Source organism: Salvelinus fontinalis, chromosome 42, assembly GCF_029448725.1.
Source record: "Salvelinus fontinalis isolate EN_2023a chromosome 42, ASM2944872v1, whole genome shotgun sequence".
Classification (NCBI taxonomy): domain Eukaryota; kingdom Metazoa; phylum Chordata; class Actinopteri; order Salmoniformes; family Salmonidae; genus Salvelinus; species Salvelinus fontinalis.
Genome location: NC_074706.1, coordinates 21,294,316 through 21,316,921, shown reverse-complemented (window position 1 = coordinate 21,316,921; position 22,606 = coordinate 21,294,316). Strand labels below are relative to the sequence as shown.

Genomic DNA, 22,606 nt, shown 5'->3' with positions numbered 1-22,606 from the left:
AGAAGGGGATGGTAAACTAAGCATTCTTGTGAGTCAGGTCTTTTCATTGTCCTTGAACACAGGACAATGTGACGAGCCAGCGGCATACATTTGAATCTTCAAGAAGAGATCTTAGAGACTCTTACCACTGTCACCGCTGACAGTGTATGTGGCGTTGTACGAGTCGGCGTAGTCGTCATCTGTAGAAACACGGAAGACGGTGAGCAGAACACACACACACCCTGCCGAGAGCACCCTTTTCCCTGCCTCCATTTGTTCACACACACACACACACACACACACACACACACACACACACACACACACACACACACACACACACACACACACACACACACACACACACACACACACACACACACACACACACACACACACACACACACACACACACACACACACACACACACACACACACACACACACACACACACACACACACACACACACACACACACACACACACCCTACCTCCATTACTGCAGAAATATTCTGCCCGTCTCAGGGAAAACCTCAGTGGGCACACTAAGGCTCCCTAGGTAGCTTATCAGCAGGGTGAATACTGAAGATCAAAGTATAAGGATCAAGGATAATGAAGGGCTGACTATTTACATTATCCTTTGAGAACTACAATAATCTGTGTGTGTGTGTGTGTGTGTGTTGTTAAGAACAAATATGCCTTGTATTGACTATGTGATTTGGTGAAGCCCACACAACGGAGCAGAGATCGCGGCAGTGCATCTGTAGGTTCGATTAGACGCCGCTTCTCCCACTCAATCCCTCCCTCGTCTTCCTCTTTCTATTGCCCTCCTTGTATCCGTCTCAGTCTCTCCCCTTCTACACTCTGTCTCTCTGTCTAATGAGTTCTGGCTTAACAAGGGCACACAGAAAGAAACCCACACACACAAACAAACACAATACATGCATGTCCATCCACACATACATACACTATATGAAACAAAAGTATGTGGACACCTGCTTGTTGAACATCTCATTCTAAAATCATGGTCATTAATATGGAGTTGGTCCCCCCTTTGCTGCTATAACAGCCTCCACTCTTCTGGGAAGGCTTTCCACTAGATGTCGGAACATTGCTGCGGGGACTTGCTTGCATTCAGCCACAAGAGCATTAGTGAGGTCGGGCACTGATGTTGGGCGATTAGGCCTGGCTCGCAGTCGGCGATCCAATTTATCCCAACGATGTTCGATGGGGTTGAGGTCAGGGCTCTGTGCGGGCCAGTCAAGTTCTTCCACACCGATCTCGACAACCCATTTCTGTATGGACCTCACTTTGTGCACGGGGGCATTGTCACGCTGAAACAGGAAAGGGCCTTTCCCAAACTGTTGCCACAAAAAGTTGGAAGAGCAGAATCGTCTAGAGTGTCAGTGTATGCTGTAGCATTACGATTTCCCTTCACTGGAACTAAGGGACCTAGCCTGAACCATGAAAAACAGCCCCAGACCATTACTCCCGGCATCCGCCAAACCTAGAGTCGTCCGTCGGACTGCCAGATGGTGAAGCGTGATTCATCACTCCAGAGAACGCGTTTCCACTGCTCCAAAGCCACTCTAGCCGACGCTGGCATTGAGCATGGTGTTCTTAGGCTTGTGTGTGTCTGCTCAGCCATGGAAACCCATTTCATTAAGCTCACAACGAACAGTTCATGTGTTGACGTTGCTTCCAGAAGCAGTTTGGAACTCGGTAGTGAGTGTTGCAACTGAGGACAGACAATTTTTACACACTCGGCGGTCCCGTTCTGTGAGCTTGTGTGGCCTACCACTTTGCGGCCACTTCACAATAACAGCACTTACAGTTGACCGGCGTGAGATCTAACAGGGCAGAAAATTGACAAACTGACTTGTTGGAAAGGTGGCATCCTATGACGGTGCCACGTTGAAAGTCCCTGAGCTCTTTAGTAATGCCATTCTACTGCCAATGTTTGTCTATGGAGATTACACGGCTGTGCGCTCGATTTTATACACCTGTCAGCAACGGGTGCGGCTGAAATAACTGAATCCACCCATTTGAAGGGATGTCCACATCCTTTTGTATATATAGTGTACATACATGACGCGCGCGCACACACACACACACACACACACACACACACACACACACACACACACACACACACACACACACACACACACACACACACACACACACACACACACACACACACACACACACACACACACACACACACACACACACACACACACACACACACACACACACACCCCCCCAGGTGACCAATCTAGGTGAGCAGCAAGTAATGGCATACTGTAAAGTAAGCATTTCACAGTATTATTAGGTTGTATTAGGCGCAGATGACCAATAAAATGGGATTTGACCGTGCACATAGTACACCGTACAATCTCCTCCAGTCTACTGTACATCCACCCCACCTGCTTTGTGAACCATGTGGATCTGCTTGAACATGGTCTTGTACCAGTCTTTCGGCCTGTCCACCGTCTGTGGGGAGAGAGAAAACAATCAGAAATCAATGTTGGCTACGGACAGACGGACAGATAGGCAGGCAGACAGACAGGCGGGCCATCGATGGATGGATAGATGGACGGACAGGACACGGGCAAAGAAAAGTCTGTGTGCATAGCCACGTGTTTTTGTTTGTCACGCACACGCACTCCCACACACTCAGTCGTCTGTCATCGGCTGACAGGGGAAGTTCATTTCTTGGCCAGTCGATAACATTGACCGCCACTGAGACCTGACTAGGCAGAAAAGTGTCTGTTTTGAGTCCAGAGTGTGTGTGCGTATGTGTGTGTGTGTTTGACCAGACGTACCCAGATGGCCCAAGCCTGGCTACACACCCCCGCTAATACCATGGTTACCAGCGAGGGGCCAGAAACCTTTTCCGCACAGCGCATCTGTCTCTCTCTCTGCCTCTCTGCCCTTCTCCGTGCTCTTCACAATAGAGCGAGGACTAGTGTCTGAAGTACTGTTATAGACGGCTGAGATACATACACACTTGGATGTGGGTACACACACACACACACACACACACACACACACACACACACACACACACACACACACACACACACACACACACACACACACACACAGAGACAGAGACAGAGACAGAGAGAGAAAGGCTGCTCATTGCCCTGTAGTACAATAAGGAGGACTTTGACTAAGTCCCTAATTATAGCTAGCGGACATAAAAAAGGTAAGGAGAGAGAAAGGGCTCTGAATAAGGGGTCTAAAGCTGCTGACATCTCAAAAGCATTCCTCCCACTGGGCCCTGCTCACATATCAGACAGCAGACAGGGATAGTCAGGGCCAGAGGTACTCCACATTCCCCAAGGAAAAACACAACGGCGAGTCATGAAACTCCACAACACACATTGGGTGCATCCCAAACGGCCCCCTGTTCCCTACATAGTGCACTACTTTTGGCCAAGCTACATAGGGTTCCGGTCAAAAGTGGTGCACTATAAAGGGAATCGGGTGCTGTGTGGAACAGAGCCACTGTCAACGACCACCAGATATGGAATATACGCTTACTGCTCTGTAGCGAAATTCATCCTACTTAAAATGAAACAGAGCTTTTAAGCCTTCTTAAAACGTCTTCTTATTAAAGTATGTGTCCAAAGAGTTTGTTTTGTTGCACTTGTCTTGTCGTCTGTATGCCTGCGTGTACATGCATGCGTGGGTATGACTGCGCGGGCCCTCGCCTCACCGTGCGAATGGCGATTGGGATGCCCGTGTCATCCACGGGGCCGATGCCCTCGTAGTGGGGCGCCTTGATGACCGACACCCTCTTCTCCTCCTCTGAAAAGCGGGCGATGGGCACCGTGCTGCTCACGCTGGTGTGGCCCGACGTCACCGACTCGGAACCTTCTTTATGGTGTGTGTGTGTGCGTGTGTGTGTGCGTGTGTGTAGTGTAGTATGTGGAAGGGGAGAGAAGAGGAGGAAAAAAAGGGATGAATAGAGGGATGGAGCAAGGAAGAGAGGACAGTGAACTGATGTGAGTGACGTGGATCGGCTGGCCCAGAAAACACACAAACGTACACGCTCTCCTTATATTCTCCATTTCATACAGACGCAGCCACACGCACACAAACAAAGGTACGAAACGGCAGCCCCTCACCACACACACACTCTTATCCACAATGTTGGTTCGCCACGCACTTCAGAGTAGTGGGGAAACAGTTTATTAGAGATATCCACTGAGTAAACCCCCCCCCCATTTTGACATCAGAACAGCCTCAATTCGTCAAGGAATGAACTCAGCGAGGTGTCGAAAGCGTTCCACAGGGATGCTGGCCCATGTTGACTCCAATGCTTCCCACAGTTGTGTCAAGTTGACTGGATGTCCTTTGGGTGGTGGAACCATTCTTGATACACACGGAGAAACTGTTGAGCGTGAAAACCCCAATTGTCTCAAGGCTTTAAAAAAAAATCATTCTTTAACCCGTCTCTTCCCCTTCATCTACACTGATTGAGGTGTCCCCAACAAGGGATCATAGCTTCCACCTGTGTCAGTGTCATGGAAAGAGGTGTTCCTAATGCTCTGTACACTCAGTGTGTAAACAGTACATCCAGTATATCATAGTACATGCTGTGCAACGCAGATGCGAGTTATGCGCCGATAAGCATATTCCCACTGCCCAGGTCCACTTTGTCAGCCATTCATTTTCCACTGTGCTCCCCTATCGGTTAGGTCCCGTCTGCCTCTAATGGGTGTAAATACATCATATCCTGCGAACCTCAATAGTCCCGTTACATCAACTAACTAGACAAGTGCATTAAAGATCCATTATCTCTGGGCGGTAGTAATAGTGAGGGGGATCAACATCAGAACAAAGTGAAAGTATGGGTTGAAGTAAATCACCACAGTGGTGTGACGACGCCTACATTCACAGGCATCTGAATACCGGTAATCAATTGGCTTACTTTGTGTGGAGGCGTACATTGTGGTTCAGGATCGTTCTTAGCGTAAGAGTTCTTGGTTATGTATTGGTTGATAGATTTTTTTTTTGTCAAACCTTATTCTGTGCTCATTATTTTGTTAAAGGTAGACTCAGCAATATGGCATTGTGGTTCATAGCAGAGCAAAGTCAACAAAAATTCTAAAATCAGCCCAGGCTGACAAAGGTCGGGATCCCCGCTCTCACCTGCGCTCCGACTCTGCATGTGAACCCCCCCTGGGCTGAACGAGGCGGGGAGAGGGGGGTAGGCCGGGGGTGAGGAGGGCCTCTGGGGGTGGGGCGCACTTCCATTCATAGCCACTTGAATAGCTTGGCCCTGGAGGGGAGAGAGAGTGAGAGAAAAAGAGAGAGCGATGGGGAGATGAAGTGAGAGAAAAAGAGGGAGAGAAGAGAAGGACGGACAGACAGACAGACAGACAGACAGACAGACAGACAGACAGACAGACAGACAGGACAGACATCAGAACCAGAGGGTAAATGTCTATAGCCGTCAAAACTGATGAGACAGACACCCACATAAATGTTATCAGCTGGTTAAGAATCAAAGACTCGCTACTAAGAATCAAAGACTCGCTACTAAGAACTGATGAGTCTGTAATAAGAACAGGCTACCAATAAGACTGAAATGACTGTACGAGTAGATTTTAAGGGCCAAAGTGAAATAGGTCAATCTGATTGTTAGGAGAGGAGTGCAACAGACAGTACTGGAAAATCGTGCAGCGTCAGAGAACACAACAGGTTAGTCCAAAGGAAGTAGTTGAGTAGCTGGAAATAAACTTGGGCTTACTTCAAATCAGGGATGTCCTTATTGGTTAGAAACGACACAGTGCAAAACACAGAAGACTGTGTCACATCACTGTCACATTGAAAGACCAACAGTCAAAAGTCCCACCGGGATTTAACAGACATAGGAAAGAAGTTGTCGCACCTAAGAGTTAATGACAGTTGGACAAATCCTCACATTATGGTGCGTGAGAAACACACACAGAAGACCCGTTACATAAGTGGGATCACGGTGCACAAAGACGACGTTAGACTAAACCATCAGAAGAGTGCGAAGGGAGATGTTATGACAGTGGGACAAGGGGGTAGGGCATACAAGAGCGCCTCACTCAAGACGGGTGAGTGGATTAGTTGGAGGAGCTTGTAAACACTGGAATGTCTGGGTGGGTAACAGGTTTTGGGGGTTGGGTGGGGACTCAAGCTTCCTTGGTGTAGCCAGTAGTTAGCGACGTTGTGGGGGTGGAGGGGGATAGTTACGTTAGTGGCAGCAGCGGCGGAGGTTAGCGGCGGCGCCTCGTCGTTGCCCGTGGTGGACGGGGAGGTCGACGTGTGGCTGAGGGTGGGCGAGGGTGTGGGAGACACGCCGGGGGAGTCTAGGCTGCAGATCTGGAGCTCCTCCAGGAGGCCTGCCGTGGAGGATGAGTATTGGCTGAGCGCTGACACTGTCACTGGGGAGAGCGAGGGTGACATGCCCCCCATACATCCATCAGCACTAACCACGCTAAAGCTAACCCCGCCGACTATGCCAATTTTGTCCATTCGGTCCCCCCCACCGCGCTCCAAGGTGGCGTATGGAGATGGGGCGTACGGGGTGGGCGACAGGGCTTTGAAGCCCGCCAGGTAGTCCAGTGAGTCGGCGCTTTGGCGGTTGTGAGGTGAGGGCCGGGCTCTGTGGTCGGGGAAGCAAGGGTGAGGAGGCGAGCCCTGGTAGGATGGAAGGGGGTTATGGAGGAGGAAGAAAGGGAGGGTGAGAGAGTTTAAACTGATGCGTCTGTGCATGGTTGGGTCGTCCAAAAAGGACAGGAAGTGACACTGTGTGACAGGAAACTATGTGGTGTTTTGTCACACTGCATTATAGTGGGCAGACTGTTGTTACCTTCACTGTGGGGTAAGAGATTGGATTAGTGCAATCACGGTGTTTGAAGATATCGGACACTGAACAAAACACACTGTGCTTCTAAATCTGGCCCTTCCCCTGACAAACGCACAAACACACGCACACAGTCCCGGTTAGTCTGGTTGGTTGGTTGTGCCTGACAAACCACAGTGGTGCTGTTGACGAATAACTGACGGAGGTTGATTAGGAAACTGGAACTCAGTTATAGTACCACCACATTCGCTGCGGACGGTAGAGGTGGAACTGGAGGGGGGGCCTTCACCTTCCTGCCCTCCCCAGGGTCAGAAGCTGGGGCTGGGGCCTTGGGCTCCAGGGTAGGAGCCTTGGAGCCCGGTGGTTTGGGGTTCCGCGGGGCCATCTGGACGGAGAGGGAGGCTGTGTGCTGGCTTTGGGGGCCGATGGAGGAGTCTCTACGGGGGGGAAGGTTAGGGGGAGGAAGGGAGGTGGTGAGAGTCTCAGGCTGGGGGATGGGTTGGTGGGAGGGGGGATCAGGGATGGTGACGGGGGTGAGTCTGAGGGAGGACACCTTGCGCTCTGCAGCCTGAAGCTGGGTGGTGGTGGAGGAAGTAGCAGTGGAGGCTTTGACCTTGCTGGTGTCATAGGGGATGGGGCTGGCGAGGGGAGACTGAGGGTTTGTTTGTGGGGGCTGGGGGTTCGGTTCGGGTTCGGGTTCGGGTTCAGATTGGGGTTGAGGTGCAAAAGTGGTGGTAGTACTCTGATGGTGGGAGTAAGAAGACCTGCTCTTGACTGTGTACGACTCATTGAGGATGGCCTTCTCGTTGGAGAGGGCTAGCATCCCGGGTCCGAGGGTCTCGGCTAGGAGGGAGCTGTAGGAGGGGGGGATAGCACCTGTGGCGGGGGAGGGGTAGCTCTCTCTCCTAGGGGGCGGGAGGGGGACCTGATTGACAGCCTGCGCAGCCAATTAGAATCGGAGAAAACAGCAAACAAACATTGTTTATCAATGGAATGATTGAAATAAATATATGAGACAGACAAAATCCAGGCCAAAGTATAATACAAGAACAATACACCCTTGACCGGAATATATTCATCTTTTCCCTCTCTGTTGTAAACATTTTATGAGGTTGTGGTGCGATTTATTTTCCACTTTGAAGCCAACGTCATAAAAATGTGGCCTGGAATCAAATAAAGATCATTTTAGAAGATTGAAGAGATGTGTGGAGCAGACTGCTTCCTTGCTGCGTTTATTATCTTCCTCAAATGACGCATAAACACCGAACACACACTCCTCTGGAGGATAAAAGGAATCGTTGATTAGTCTCTTTACAGCCGCCGGAAAACAACATATCAACTTGAATCAACAGAAGAACTTCACGGGAAATGTTCTGGAGGCACTGGTGGTGAAGGAATGAAGGAATAACACTGTAGGATTTATTCACATTATAAACTCCCTGATAAAGCAGGATTCATACTGCTTTAATACTACGGATTCAACAATGATAGCTTGCCACCGAAATCAATCAGTGTGGCGTGAATACTCTGGTTAAACTGATGAAGCACATTAAAAAGCTGTATAGGAATTCAACAAGGCACAGTATGTGTGTGTGTGTGTGTGTGTGTGTGTGTGTGTGTGTGTGTGTGTGTGTGCGTGCGTGTGTGTGTATTCACCTGTGTGGGGGACTTCTTGTCTTGCAGGTTGGGCCTGACGCTGCGGAAGCCCTTGGCAGCCAGGGAAGAACTGACGTCGTCGCCGTTCCTCAGGCCGTCGGTGCTACGCGACCTCCAAGCATCTGGAATACACACACACACAATTACAGGTCACAGTCACATCTCAAAATACAATTATAGGTGACAGGCCTTACATAACAACTAGACCCCTTGACGCCAACACACGGTGCATCCCTTTTCACAGCTAACAGTCCAAGATAAATTGGATTATGAGAACTGTGTCAAGACGTACTACTTTGAACGGTAGTTACCTGAATCTGATGAGTGAGACTCACTCCCTGTGAGGAGAAAATAAACACACATTAACATGTGACTTTTGCCATGCGTGATCCTCAACAATATGCAGCAAGAGAGACATTTGAACGGTGGGTTCAGTAGTTTGAATACGTATCCAAATGAATGCGACAGACTGCTGAACGAGGGTGAGAGGAACATTTAGAGAAGGAAAAAGGGACAACTCAATGATACACAGAAGGGATACAGTTAATATAGAGTGCTGTCAGAGGCATGTCTGTTCTACACAATCGATTTCTATCAGAATGTTCCCCAAGGGTGTGTTCTACACAATCCTATTCTCATCTCAACGTTGTGCCCTTCTGAACGCAGCCCTTACAAAAGCCAATGGAGCCGAGACACAAAGCCGGGACATTATGACCCAGGGTACGCGAGAGAGATCGAAACCAGGGTCGTGCTCATTCAGCACCAAACGCAACAAATCAGAGTGGAAGGGGGAGGTACCACCTGAATATTCCCAATAAGAAATGCTTGTTTTCCGTGGCAAAACGTTTTGCCACGCTGTGCCCTATTGCACATGACCCTGTGTTACCGTCCACATATCCCAACTGCTATTAACTCGATTGTCACTCAAGGGGATCAGTGTCAAATAGAAGACTTGATTATAAATCTATTATTAGAGGTAAGAGGACATACGGCAGCTAACCAGCTAGAGACACTCAACGGGGCCCAAAACAAAGTAACACGGGCTAACTGACAAACAGTTATAGCTACCAAATAAATATTTGCAGTTGCTAAATGTATTTTATCAGATAACACCAGACTGACTATGTAGCCATAGCCAAGCTGCATACTGACACATGATAGTATATGATGTGGTTCTATCTTCTAGCACAACGGACTAAACTAATTACCACTGGAATAGATCAAATATGTGGAACTGGGGCCGCTCGATGAAAGGCAAAGGGAACACTACTGTAGAAGACGGGAGAGTTTGTTGTAACGGGAGCCTACTGAACACAGACATACAGTACATCAGCCTAACTAATGTATCAATCCCTATAGGTTTGACTCTGCTGCTCTCTCCGAAGCCAACCAGAGTGGGAACTGATGACAGAGAAGCCAACACAAAGCCAGAAAAGAAAAGGAATCTCCCGGCCAGTCAGAATACAAAGTCTTTAGAGGCTTGGCTAAGTTAGCTCTCTCCTACTTATTAAACTGATATCAGAAACACATTCAAAGGGGGATGAGACAGTCGGGGTCGGGGAGATTAAGTGTGTGTGTGTGCGTGCATGCCTGTGTGTTGCGAGAGTGTTTCTCTGTGCATGAGTGTTTGTGTGTGCCCGCCCCTGTGTGTGTGTGTGTGTGTGTGTGTGTGTGTTTGTAGCCGGAACGAGCGTTGAACATTTCATGAGGTGCGGAGGGTGTTTTGATATCCCTGGCCAGGCTTAATAGCTCTCGCCCGCTGCACGCCATCACCCAGGGAATTCTGGGTATCCGGAGATATTCGGCGTTGAGACAGGATATGTCGTTAATAGCTGATGCCGCAGTGTGCGAAGCCGTCGCTGCCTTGCATTGTAATTTCGGGGGAAATGTCTTTCACTATGTTACCCATGAGCCACGGGGGGGGGGGAGTGGTCCATTACTTTTCACGGCAGGGAAATGAACACGCTAAAGTCTCCTCTCATGTGGTTTCACCCCCTATGGAGCGCTAGCTGGGTTCCTAAGACAAACAGCCTGAGGCAGGCCGCACTTCAATCTGTCAACTTGTTCTATACAGCAGAGTTGAGGTAGAAGTTGTGCTTAAACACAGACCTAGGATCAGATTATCGTACATCTCAATCCTGGTTTTAGTCATAGGGGATGGCATAATACCTGATCCTGTATCAGTGATTAGTGCACCAGACTAGGGTTTGTCAAATAGGTTTGGCCTCGGGACAAATTCTTTTCTGAGCTAATAGTCGGTGGGCTAGAACATAATTAGCATATAATATTAGCACAGTTAATTGGCCTACACTACAAATTGAACAACATTTTTAACACGTCTGATTAGTACATAATACGTTCGTTTTGGGTTTTGGGTGGCATGCTCAGAGGAATACAGCACAAAAATAAAGAAACTTGCATTTTATGTGCTAACAATGATCACACCTGCAAGTCCTCATTTTTCTTCCATGAACGCAATATAGAGTCACGATAGGCACCGGCATTCACATAAGTCAATCGAGGACTGCCTGCGCATCAAAATGACATCCATCTCACCCGACATTCAGAAGATTGCGTCCGAGGGGAAATGAAACTTTTCCCATTGAGTAGGTAACTTAGTAGCCTATATAACTGTATTTAGTAAATACTAACATTATTGTGAGTGTTTATCTGGGGATATTTAAGTCTCAAGCTGACAGTATTTTATGTTTGTTCTGTCGTTACAGGAGCAGGCTATCCCGATAGACATTCAGACACAGACAGCACCTTTCTTTTCTTTAAATTATTGTTTTGTGTAGGATGCTACATTTTTGGTCAGTTGCCATTGTAAGTAGGCCTAATAAAAAAAATCCCCTCCCACTTGTATTTGGCCATATTTTCTTTTCTTGTGAAAGATGTTAGCCTCACAACTGGCAGAGGTAGGCCAAGTTATTTTATTTATGCCTAGGCTATGAAGAAATAGACTCCAATTATGCCCTCTTGTTGTTTGTAAATTAAAATGAAGATTTTTGTTGAAATCAATTACTCGACTGGTGTAGTTCTTCTCCATCTGTTGCTGTGCAAAATGTACATAACAAGTTAGCTATATTTTCAGCACCAGGCACTGTTCACCTCCTATTGATTGCGCTGCGGTTGCAGCTTTACGTTTCAGCACCACAAAATGGTCCGTTGCCTGCTTTATTAGTTGACTGTCTTCTTCAATCTCTCTCCTCATGAATGAAGTTAAATGTAACTATTGCTTATGTAGGTAGCATAAATTATATTCATAATTCATTTGTGGCCAAATAATATTGCTGGCAGGCAAGATTTGGCCCACGTGCCACCAGTTGGTGAACCCTGATTTAGACTAAACAATACAAGCAATATTTGTGTTGGATGTCAGTCTATGAATTAATAAACACAAAAAATCCCTGTCGGTTCCCACTAGATCCAAGCTCAGAGCCGAAATGATAAGAGTGAGTCGGGGTTGCTATGGTTTTGAGCCAACACAGTACCATTTTTAGCGGTCACGCCCAACAGTGTACACTGCACACATCCGCTGCAAAGCACGTTGGGAATTCCCTCTTGACTCAAACAGAGCCCAGTCTTACCCAATCACAGCAAAGCTCTGAGAAACTGACATGAGGAAAAGAGAGTGATACTGAGTGATAGCAGAGGAAAAAGGAGACGGAACGGAGTGACAGATAGTGAGAAGGATGCTGGTCCCGGAGGGTGATAAACGACGTCTGTCACAGGGAGTCAGACAAGTGGAAGCAACAGGAAGTGAATGATGTCAAGACGGTGGAAGGGATGAGGTGGACATTTGAACAAAGGGGCCATTTTATGTCTTGATAGAACATGAAACCCCACCAAGTAATCTATGAAATAAAATGGTATGGTGTCTTAACAAAATTAACAACTGGTACAGTAATTTACTCGATTACAGTGCATTCGGAAAGTATTCAGACACCTTGACTTTTTCCACATTTTGTTACGTTACAGCCTTATTCTAAAATGGATTAAGTCGTTTTTTTCCTTCATCAATCTACACACAATACCCCATAATGACATCACAATACCCCATAATGACAAAGCGAAAACATGTTTATAGAAATGTTTGCAAATGTATTAAAAACTGAAATATCACATTTACATAAGTATTCAGACCCTTTACTTCGTTGAAGCACCTTTGGCAGCTATTACAGCCTTGAGTCTTCTTGGGTATGACGCTACAAGCTTGACACACCTGTATTTGGGGAGTTCCTCCCATTCTTCTCTGCCTCTCAGGCTCTGTCAGGTTGGATGAGGAGCGTCGCTGCATCAGCTATTTTCAGGTCTCTCCAGAGATGTTTGATCAGGTTCAAGTCGGGGCTATGGCTCGGCCACTCGACATTCAGAGACTTGTCCCGAAGCCACTCCTGTATTGTCTTGGCTGTGTGGTTAGGGTCAGTTTCCTGTTGGAAGGTGAACCTTCGCCCCAGTCGGAGGTCCTGAGTGCTCTGGAACAGGTTTTCATCAAGATCTCTCTGTATTTTGCTCCGATCATCTTTCTCTTGATCCTGACTAGTCTCCCAGTCCCAGCCACTGAAAAACACCCCCACAGCATGATGCTGCCACCACCATGCTTCACCGTAGGGATGGTGCCAGGTTTCCTCCAGACATGACACTTGGCGTTCAGGCCAAAGAGCTCAATCTTGGTTTCATCTGACCAGAGAATCTCGTTTTCCATGGTCAGAGTACTTTAGGTGCCTTTTGGCAAACTCCAAGTGGGCTGTCATGTGTCTTTTACTGAGAACACACATCTACCATAAAGGCCTGATTGGTGGAGTGCTGCAGATATGGTTGTCCTTCTGGAAGGTTCCACAGAGGAATTCCAGAGCTCTTTCAGAGTGACCATCAGATTCTTGGTCACTGTGGGTTTTTTATAAGGGTTTTTGACATGCTTAACTAACTATAAGCTAGTAGGGCTTCTTATGCATTAAAGTTTGAATTACTGACTCATGTTGTCTAACCATGAGGCCACAGCCTGAAATTGCAACAAATGTATCTGAGCATAAGATATGAACAAGCAGTCTGAAATGTGTGTGTGTATGAAATATGTGTGTGTATACAACAAATGTATCAGTAGTGTGGGCGCTGTACTGTGTGACCGAGACTGTGCTAATCTTAGAGAGACACAGGAGGGGGGTGAATCAGGAGACTGCTGACCAGACAATAACAGATAAACTATACACACGAAAAACATGTGAGGTTCTGAGTTATGCACTATAACCCAATACTATAACAAACGTGATTAGCAACTCTATTATATGTGATTGAATACTATAACAAACGTGATTAGCAACTATATTATTTGTGATTGAATACTATAACAAACGTGATTGGATATTGATAACCTGTTGGCCTGGGCGCCTGGGTGTCTGTGTGTGTGTGCTGGAAGTAACAGTTAGCTCAGATAAGAAGCTGGGAAGCTGTGGTTAGCCTTGAGCGAACAAGTGGCCATTGTATACAGGTGCGAATAGCTCAGACAATATTGCAGAAGCTGTCTGACCTCAGTCTTTGAGGTGAAGGAGCATAATCTACACAGCAACAGCGTCGGGACATCACATGCGCTAAGGGGCCAGGACTGGCTTAAGGCGCCAACATCAACGATAGGCTGGGTGAGTCTAAACCACGCCCAGTCTCTACTCTGACAGGCCGGCTCGGAAGTGGGAACTAACCTCTGTCAGAGTATAATATAATATCTTTGTCAGAAACAAATCAGTTCTCTGTCTTATCCTGCGTAATGAAACATTGAATCCGTATATACGGAAATTGTATTTGCCATTTATTAACTTTTGAATTAAACAATTATTTTAACCAAGTTCAGGTGTACTATTGTTCCTATCTCAGTTGAACTTTCGCAACCCTAACATCACCTCCCTGACCAAGGCCCTTCTCCCCCAATTGCTCAGTTTGGTCGGGTGGCCAGCTCAATGAAGAGTCTTGGTGGTTCCAAACATTTTCCATTTAAGAATGGTAGAGGCCACTGTGTTCTTGGGGACCTTCAATGCTGCAGAAATGTTTTGGTACCCTTCCCCAGATCTGTGCCTCAACACAATCCTGTCTCGGAGCTCTAAGGACAATTCCATCGACCTCATGGCTTGGGTTTTTGCTCTGACATGCACTGTCAACTGTGGGACCTTATATAGACAGGTGTGTGCCTTTCCAAATCATGTCCAATAAATGGAATTTACCACAGGTGGACTCCAATAAAGTTGTAGAAACATTTTAAGGATGATCAATGGAAACAGGACGCACCGCATTGTTTTTATAAATTTCCAAAAATATGATTTCATTATGGTGTATTGTGTGTAGATTGATGAGATTTTTTTTATAATTAATCAATTTTAGAATACGGCTGTAACGTAAGAAAATGTGGAAAAAGTCAAGAGGTCTGAATACTTTCCGAACGCACCGCACGTCTTATTTGCGTCTAGTCAAAAGTTGCATTGCTCGACTTTGTTAGCATGTCCTTCACTTACCCCCTTCAACATCAGTGTGACTCAATGGTACAGTAGCCTGTACAGGCCTGTGTATGCGTGGTAGGCATAAGGGTTGTGTTCTTGTGTGTGTGTGTACCTGTAGCCAGATTGGGGACGCTCTGGACCCGCTTCATGTGGGAGAGGGTGAGTACCAAGGCAGCGCTGCTGCGAGCGCGTCCTCCACTATCTGGGAGAGCACAGCCAGCAGCCACGGCAGCAGAAGCAGCACACACACACACATGCACGCACGCACGCACGCACACGCCAAAGCCCACAGGAAAGAGGCAAAGCACATGCATTACAATGGCTCCATTCTCATAAGCAGTGGGGACGGGAGGAGGACAGCTCATATCAAGATGGATGGAGGGAGTCAACTGTACTGACAAACATCATAGTAACCTATAGTTACCCCGGCAATGTAGACTAAGCAATATGATACCGTCATACCCAGTGGGGCAACTGTCTGCTATGTTGTGGTTGGTCCGTCAGCAGGAAGTTGCCCACTGTGATGTCATATCGTTGACTCTACCTTTAAAACCGGCACGTTTGTCTGTTTGTGTGTCCACGCTCTTAGGTTGTCAATACCGAACCCAACCAAAACTTATAAACAAGACTCTAGAACAATCATCGGCAAAAACCTATCTTAAAGGATTTTGTGTTTGTTTACATTCTGGTTGAGTCAGGCATGCAGTAAAACACACAGCAATTCAAAGTCCCCCTTCCTGCTTCATATGAACTGTGACCTCAGCGCAGCTTGACGTTCATGCTTGCGTGGTCATCGACGTAGGAGTAACGACACGCTGTTCATTTCTCCAAGAGGCCACAGAATCCCTCCGCATGCAAAAGGTTTCAGCACACCCTGCCATTACGAAGGTAAGGGAATCAAAAAGGAATCCCCACAACAGGGCAATGTTCCGTAGGCAAACACTGTGGAACGTTCCGTGACTCAGTAACCCGTGATGTAAACATTTACCAAAGCTGGGGCAAAACTCTGATTGCAATGTCATGGAAACGTAATGAGAGCATATGCCTGGTGGACTTGATAAGAGCATTCTAGATTGTGCGGAGGCTATTGGCACCTCGATAGATCTTGTGCTGGAAACAATTACCATAGCAGGAACAAATCAAGACTTTCATTTGGCAGAGTAACAGAGGGCGTGGGAGTGTAATAACGCTAAGTGAATGATTAGTCATCATAGCTACTGTAGTGAAATACTCTATACATTTTGGGATGCGGGCCAAGTTTAAGACGGAGCTTTGGAGGCCGATTTATGAATGAGAGGAATTAAGTGGGTGTATAAGACCATAAAGCAATTCAATATGTGTAATGCCTCTATGATTCTACATTATAGAGCAGGGGAGGCCATCCCTCCTCCTATATAGCTTTGCGGGGAGGCTTTTGCTTCAACCCTATTGTAACACAAGGTCCTGTGAGCAGCTGATTGGTTGGGTTTGTTACAGCGGGGTTGGAGCGAAACCCTGCAGGAGAGTAGCTCTCCAGGAAGAAAGTGTACTCCCTTTCTATATAATGTTGAATTGATCAAGCGCGGAATCGCCCGTCTTTCACAAGATGTCCATCCTCCAACAGCTCTAAAAACCTTCAAACAGATCATTTGTTATTTTTTGCGAAACAAGAGGAGGAGCTGTTGCGAACTTACTTCAATCTGAATCTTCAAATCAAATGAGTTGGTTGAAATAAAAAAAACGATGAATTAAATGTTAAGTTTTGCTTAGCTATGCAACTCCGGCAGCAAGCAATATTCAACAGCTGGCAAAAATAAAAAATGGATATGGATGGTCAAAATGATTCAGATCAGACACAGCGCAATGTCTCGAGTTCAACATCCTAGTGTGTGTGTGTGTGTACATGTGTTGCGTAGTGTTTAAAGAGGCATGTCATATACCTGTATTCATGTTGAAGAGCTCTCCTAACAGTTCTACCGTAGCTGGGTACACTTTCCTGGAATAAAGGAAATCAGAGATAGAGGTTAGATTATTACCCACTGTAATGCCCTCAGAGAAACAGAAATCCTACTTCTCTTTCACATTACCTGGTGCAAGTCAGTGTGACATGCCATGTCAACTGCCAATGTGTATTTGTGAAATGGACATTGGGAATAACAAATCAATTCCATCAGGAATAACTTGAGAATCTACTCAAACGCTAATGTCTTTAAGGGGGAGATTGTTATTACCAAAAGCAGTGCGGTTCTAAAAATAGACAATTTCCTCAAATAGTTCCAACATTCATTCCTTCCATTGACGTTATGGCAGCAGTTTTAGTCCAGGCTCAATAGGGCTTGTAGACTAAAATGAACATTACATTTTGTGTTTGTGTTTGTCTTGACTTCTGAATCAGGTGGACACCAGTCCAGTCATACCGTAGCTAGGGAAGCAGTATCTTTCAGAATTTTTGAAATTATATATATTCTTTTACTCTGTTTTCTCCCCAATTTCGTGGTATCCAATACAGTCTTGTCTCATCGCTGCAACTCCCATACGGACTCGGGAGAGGCGAAGGTCGAGAGCCGCGCGTCCTCCGAAACACAACCCAACCAAGCCGCACTGCTTCTTGACACAATGCCCACTTAACCCGGAAGCCAGCCGCACCAATGTGTCGTGTCGGAGGAAACACCGTACACTGCACTGCGCCCGGCCCGCCACAGGAGTCGCTAGTGTGAGATGGGACAAGGACATCCCTGCCGACCAAGCCCTCTCCTAACCCGGACGACGCTGGGCCAATTGTGCGCCGCCTCATTGGGTCTCCCGGTCACGGTCAGCTACGACAGAGCCTAGACTCGAACCCAAAATCTCTAGTGGCACAGCTAGCACTGTGATGCAGTGCCTTAGACCACTGCGCCACTCGGGAGGCCCTATCAGTATCTTTATAGAGTAGCTCCTGCATTCGAGTATCACAAGTAGGTAGTCGTGGAATGTGAAATGCTTTAATATATAATTGTGTGAGGAAACCCCCTTGAGTTCTGTAGCTCATTTCCCAGGGGGACCTAACAAGAAACAAATATATACAATTTATTGTTGTAACAAAATAAAAATCCAGGAATTTCAGCGACTATGTGGATGATATGAATATTATACATGGAAAACTGAATTAATTCATTCATCTATAAATATTGTATAATATTATAAGCTAAACATAGACCATCACACAAAAGACCAGACAAAAAAATATATACTTCCTGCTTCACTGAGCACAAGGGCTCTGTCACAAGTTAGATCCACAGATACATAACTAGTTATGACAGAGTGCCAAACAGAGGGACGGGCAGAAACAAACTGGTTCACTTCATGGAGCATTGAGCTGATCAAAATCAATTAGTGTACCTCAGATCCGACACGTCTTTATGTATCCTCCCTGCCTCGCTGTTGACTGGAAACAAAGCTAACCTTACGTTTGATGAGGCCATTTCCAACTTACAACAATAGGGTAGGTATCTTCCGCAGAAAATCCCTGGCAGATGGAGCCAAATATCACCTTTGTATGACAGATATTCCCTTTGAGGAACATATAAACGGATAAGGAGACACTCAATGTCCATGCTGTCATACTGGCATAACATCCTGATAAGGGACTGATAAATGGTACAGGCCGACAGTACAGCTACTTAACTGTACTGTATGTACCCGTACCAAACACACACTGTGACGGCCCCTCCCTGCTCTGTCTACTGGGTTTTGCTGCGCTTACTTCCTGCTGGAGATTGGTGGGCGGAGCTGGGAGGGTCGTCAGTGCTGATGGGGCACACCTGTGAAAGATCAGCTGTGGCATAAAGCCACTGTTTCCCCATTCAGCAAGAGAATCCTCTCTCCATGCATACCTTTGGTTGTTTTGTCGTGGTTTTGGCAGGTGACACCTCATTTACCGACCGCACAACCAGAGCTGGGACCACCAGGCTATACAATAGGTAAGCAGGGGCAGGAAATTAGAACTTCAGGAAGATGGTGACAATAGCAGCATTATAGATCAGGTCTGAGATGTATCCGATGGAGGTCTGGGGGCCCACCTGAGGATGATGACCCTGTCCTTGAGTCACATCCCAGTACATCTGCTGCGGACGGGAGGGGACAACCTGGTCCACTGAGGTTTGATGACCATCTTACCTGTGAGCCAGCTACAGTCTGTGGCTTAAAGTTCCTATACCCAGAGGTGCCCACGCAGGGCTGGTTGAACCCAACCCCGGTATGGCAGTGAGAAGTGCGCTTGCCTTCCAACGGGTGCAGTGGTAGTAGCAAGAGATTCCAGGTGAGATCGGCAGCCTTCCTCCCACAGTAGGGATTCTGCCAGGTTTGGGGAGACGGGTGTAAGCTGATGAGACACAGGGTTGCTGTAGCGACGGAGCCAGTCGGAGTACAACTGCTGACCATCACCACGCTGAATCTGATCTGGTCGGAACATCTCCCCCATTGTGGTTGTGTTGAAGGAGGGACCAGGGGAGGGGACTATTGGGCGAGGTAGGCTCTTCCAAAAGTTGGGAGTGTTTACTTTTTATGGAATAAATTCATTTTTGTTATTCCTTTACTCAGTGTGTGGTTTCCCATTGCAACAAACAAACAATCTTGAGCCAGGTTGTAACAACACCAAATGTAATTCCTTAATACTGTAGGGACATGGCCGACATGATAAATCGGCTCTGAAAATACCCTTGTCCATGATTGACATGGAAGAAAGGCCCTGTTTGAAAGTTCAGGCCTTACCCGACTAAGGCGACAGTCGGTGTGCGTGCACGTATGAGTACGTGTGTGTGTGTGTGTGTGTGTATATGTACAGTGCCTTCAGAAAGTATTCACACACCTTTACAACACCGCATAATGTCAAAGTGGAATTTAGAAATTAATAAAAAAATTAAAAGCTGAAATGTCTTGAGTGAATAAGTATTCAACCCCTTTGTTATTGCAAGCCTAAATAAGTTCAGGAGTAAAAAATAAGAAGTAAAAAAGCCTGTACAGAATAAAAAATATTCCAAAACATGCATCCTGTTTGCAACAAGGCACTTAAGTAATACTACAAAAAATGTGGCAAATTATTTTTGCGTCCTGAATACAAAAGAAAATCCAACACATCACTGAGTACCACTTTTCATATTTTCAAGCATGGTGGTGGCTGCATCACGTTATGGGTATGCTTGTTATCAGTAAGGACTAGGGAGTTTTTTAAAGATAAAAGTAATACAGCTATAAGCAGAGGCAAAATCCTAGAGGATTACCTGGTTCGGCCTGCTTTCGAACAGACACGGAGACAAATTCCCCTTTCAGCAGGACATTAACCTAAAACACAAGGCCGAATCTATACTGGAGTTGCTTACCAAAACGACATTGATTGTTCCTGTGCTTGAAATTCAGTAGTTACAATTTTGACTTAAAATCGGCTTGAAAATCTATGTCAAGACTTGAAAACGGTTGTCTAGCAATGATCAATAATCAACTTGACAGAGCTTGAAGAATTTTTTTAAATAACAGAAATGGGATAATATTGTACAATCCAGGTGTGGAAAGCTCTTAGAGACTTACCCAGAAAGATTCACAGCTGTAATCGCTGCCAAAGGTGCTTCTACAAAGTATTGACTAAGGGGGGTGTGAACTTATGTAAATTAGATTTCTGTAATTAATTTTCAATAAATTGGAGAATATATATATATTAAAAAAAAACATGTTTTCACTTTGTCATTATGGGGTATTGTGGGTAGACAGGTGTGACATTTTGGGGGGAATTCAGGTTGTAACAAAATGTGTAATAAGTCAAGGGGTATGAATACTTTCTGAAGGCACAGTATGTGCATGCATATGTGCGTATGCATTTCATTACTGAGGCTATGGGCGTGACAGATCCAGCTAGTGTCAGCTCACGGGGTCTGTGGCGGGGATCATACGTGTCTGATATGTAGATGGCTGCAACACACGGGCGTGCATCCCGATAATGACACTCGCATGTGTTCAGAGATTAGCCTTCATGGCTTTTGCTGATAGGTATCATTCCAAGATGTGTTCAAGCGCATGTCCCCATGTTTGAGGAGGCACAATCTGTACAATGTTCTGCTCTTCAATGGACATTTCAAGTGATGTGAACCTCGACTCATAATAATAGGCCCGTACACCAATTGATTCTAGAAGAATAGAATTTGTAAATGCCTTATGACAAACACCTAATTCAGCTACTTAACTATTCACCCAGACCCACTATTAGTTTAAATGAGAACGTGTTAGTGCTGGGTTAGAACTAAAATGTGCAACCTGGAGGGTACCCCTAAACCGGAGTTGAAAAACACTGTACTATGAAACACCATCACACCATTATTTATAGCCAACCATTTACAGTAAAGCATGGTCCACAAAAGAAGCTAAACAAAAGGCAATGCACAGTAATGTCTTAAATCACAAGCCTTGTAAACGTTTTGTTTACGAATGCACAAGTTAGCAGTCGTGACACAGATGATTAGGTTAGCCACAGAGAGATGTTACTAGGCAGAAGGCACAGAATTGGCACGAGGAAAGCTGCCACGGAACCATTTAGTGCACTCAAAGTTTGCCGATCAAAATAAAGTGCTTTTTCCTCCCCGAGCTAATTTAGAGAAAAATCTTCATGTACCAATAGCCTCCAGTCAGGCTAGAGCAAATATTCAAGCTCAAAGTATTTGAAAGATTTCCCATAGTATTGTAACCTAGGTCTGCATGCTGGTCCTTTTCATTAGAAATGACAGTATTGTAACCTAGTGTCACGCCCTGACCATAGAGAGCTGTTTATTCTCTATGTTGGTTGGGGCGTGACAGTGACTAGGGTGGGGTATCTAGGTGATTAATGATTTATGTTGGCCTGGTATGGTTCCCAATCAGAGGCAGCTGTTTATTGTTGTCTCTGATTGGGGATCATATTTAGGCAGCCATTTCCCCATTGTGCTTTGTGGGATCTTGACTATGGATAGTTGCCTGTTAGCACTATTGTTAGCTTCACGTTTCGTTTGAGGTTTATTGTTTTGTTGTGAGTTTCACTTAGTAATTAAAAGATGTGGAACCCAGATCACGCTGCGCTTTGGACCACTTATTATAACGATCGTGACAGAAGATCCCACCAACAACGGAACCAAGCAGCGTGCCCAGGAGGAAAGCCAGGAGTGGAGGACATCCTGGACGTGGGAAGAGATTATGGCAGGAGACAGAAGCCTGCCATGGAAGCAGGCGGAGGCAGCGAGGGAACAACAGCGACGACGCCAGGGTTCGCGGCCAAGACACAAGCCCAAAAGACAGCCCCCCAAAAAATGTTGGGGGGGGGGCACACGGAGTGGTCGGTGATGCTGAGGGGTGAGTCAGAGACCGAGGAGGAATATTGGGACAGATTGAGCGAGGAGTGGGCGGCGAAAGTTGAGGGGAGTGAACCAGAGCCACCGTGGGGAGCGTGTGACCGGTCAGGCACCATGTTTTGCAGTGATACACACTGTGTCTCCAGTGCACATTCACAGCCCGGTGCGTTCTGTGCCAGCTCCTCGCACTTGTGCTAAAGTGGTTATCTGTCCGGGATGGGTTGTGCCAGCTCAGCGCGCCTGGTCTCCAGTGCGCCTCCTCGGTCCAGGATATCCTGCGCCGGCTCTACGCGCTGTATCCCCA

At 46.5% G+C, this 22,606-nt stretch overlaps 2 protein-coding genes and 1 pseudogene across 6 annotated transcripts in view; 1 reads left to right on the top strand and 2 right to left on the bottom strand.

The window, feature by feature from the left end:
* The window catches only part of LOC129841503 (sorbin and SH3 domain-containing protein 2-like), a 109,186-nt gene that overhangs the window by 34,353 nt on the left and 52,227 nt on the right, over positions 1-22,606 (bottom strand). For 2 of the 5 annotated variants that reach the window (XM_055909797.1, XM_055909796.1), the window contains 6 exons: positions 8,801-8,827; positions 8,490-8,611; positions 5,147-5,276; positions 3,708-3,868; positions 2,410-2,476; positions 126-179 (listed from right to left, as the gene is read on the bottom strand). In XM_055909797.1, the coding sequence (XP_055765772.1) occupies positions 126-179; positions 2,410-2,476; positions 3,708-3,868; positions 5,147-5,255 (391 nt within the window). In that variant the 5' untranslated portion in view covers positions 5,256-5,276; positions 8,490-8,611; positions 8,801-8,827. Of the gene's footprint in view, positions 1-125; positions 180-2,409; positions 2,477-3,707; positions 3,869-5,146; positions 5,277-6,220; positions 6,922-7,071; positions 7,771-8,489; positions 8,612-8,800; positions 8,828-15,089; positions 15,180-16,896; positions 16,972-22,606 lie in introns of those variants that run through there. The other 3 variants (XM_055909793.1, XM_055909795.1, XM_055909794.1) reach the window with 3 other exon arrangements.
* Positions 18,167-19,661, bottom strand: LOC129841366 (homeobox protein SEBOX-like; annotated as a pseudogene).
* Positions 22,171-22,606, top strand: part of LOC129841365 (uncharacterized) — a 29,488-nt gene continuing 29,052 nt past the window's right edge. Inside the window, exon 1 of the mRNA XM_055909613.1 lies at positions 22,171-22,406. Coding sequence (XP_055765588.1) covers positions 22,171-22,406 — 236 coding nt within the window. The remainder of the gene's footprint in view (positions 22,407-22,606) is intronic.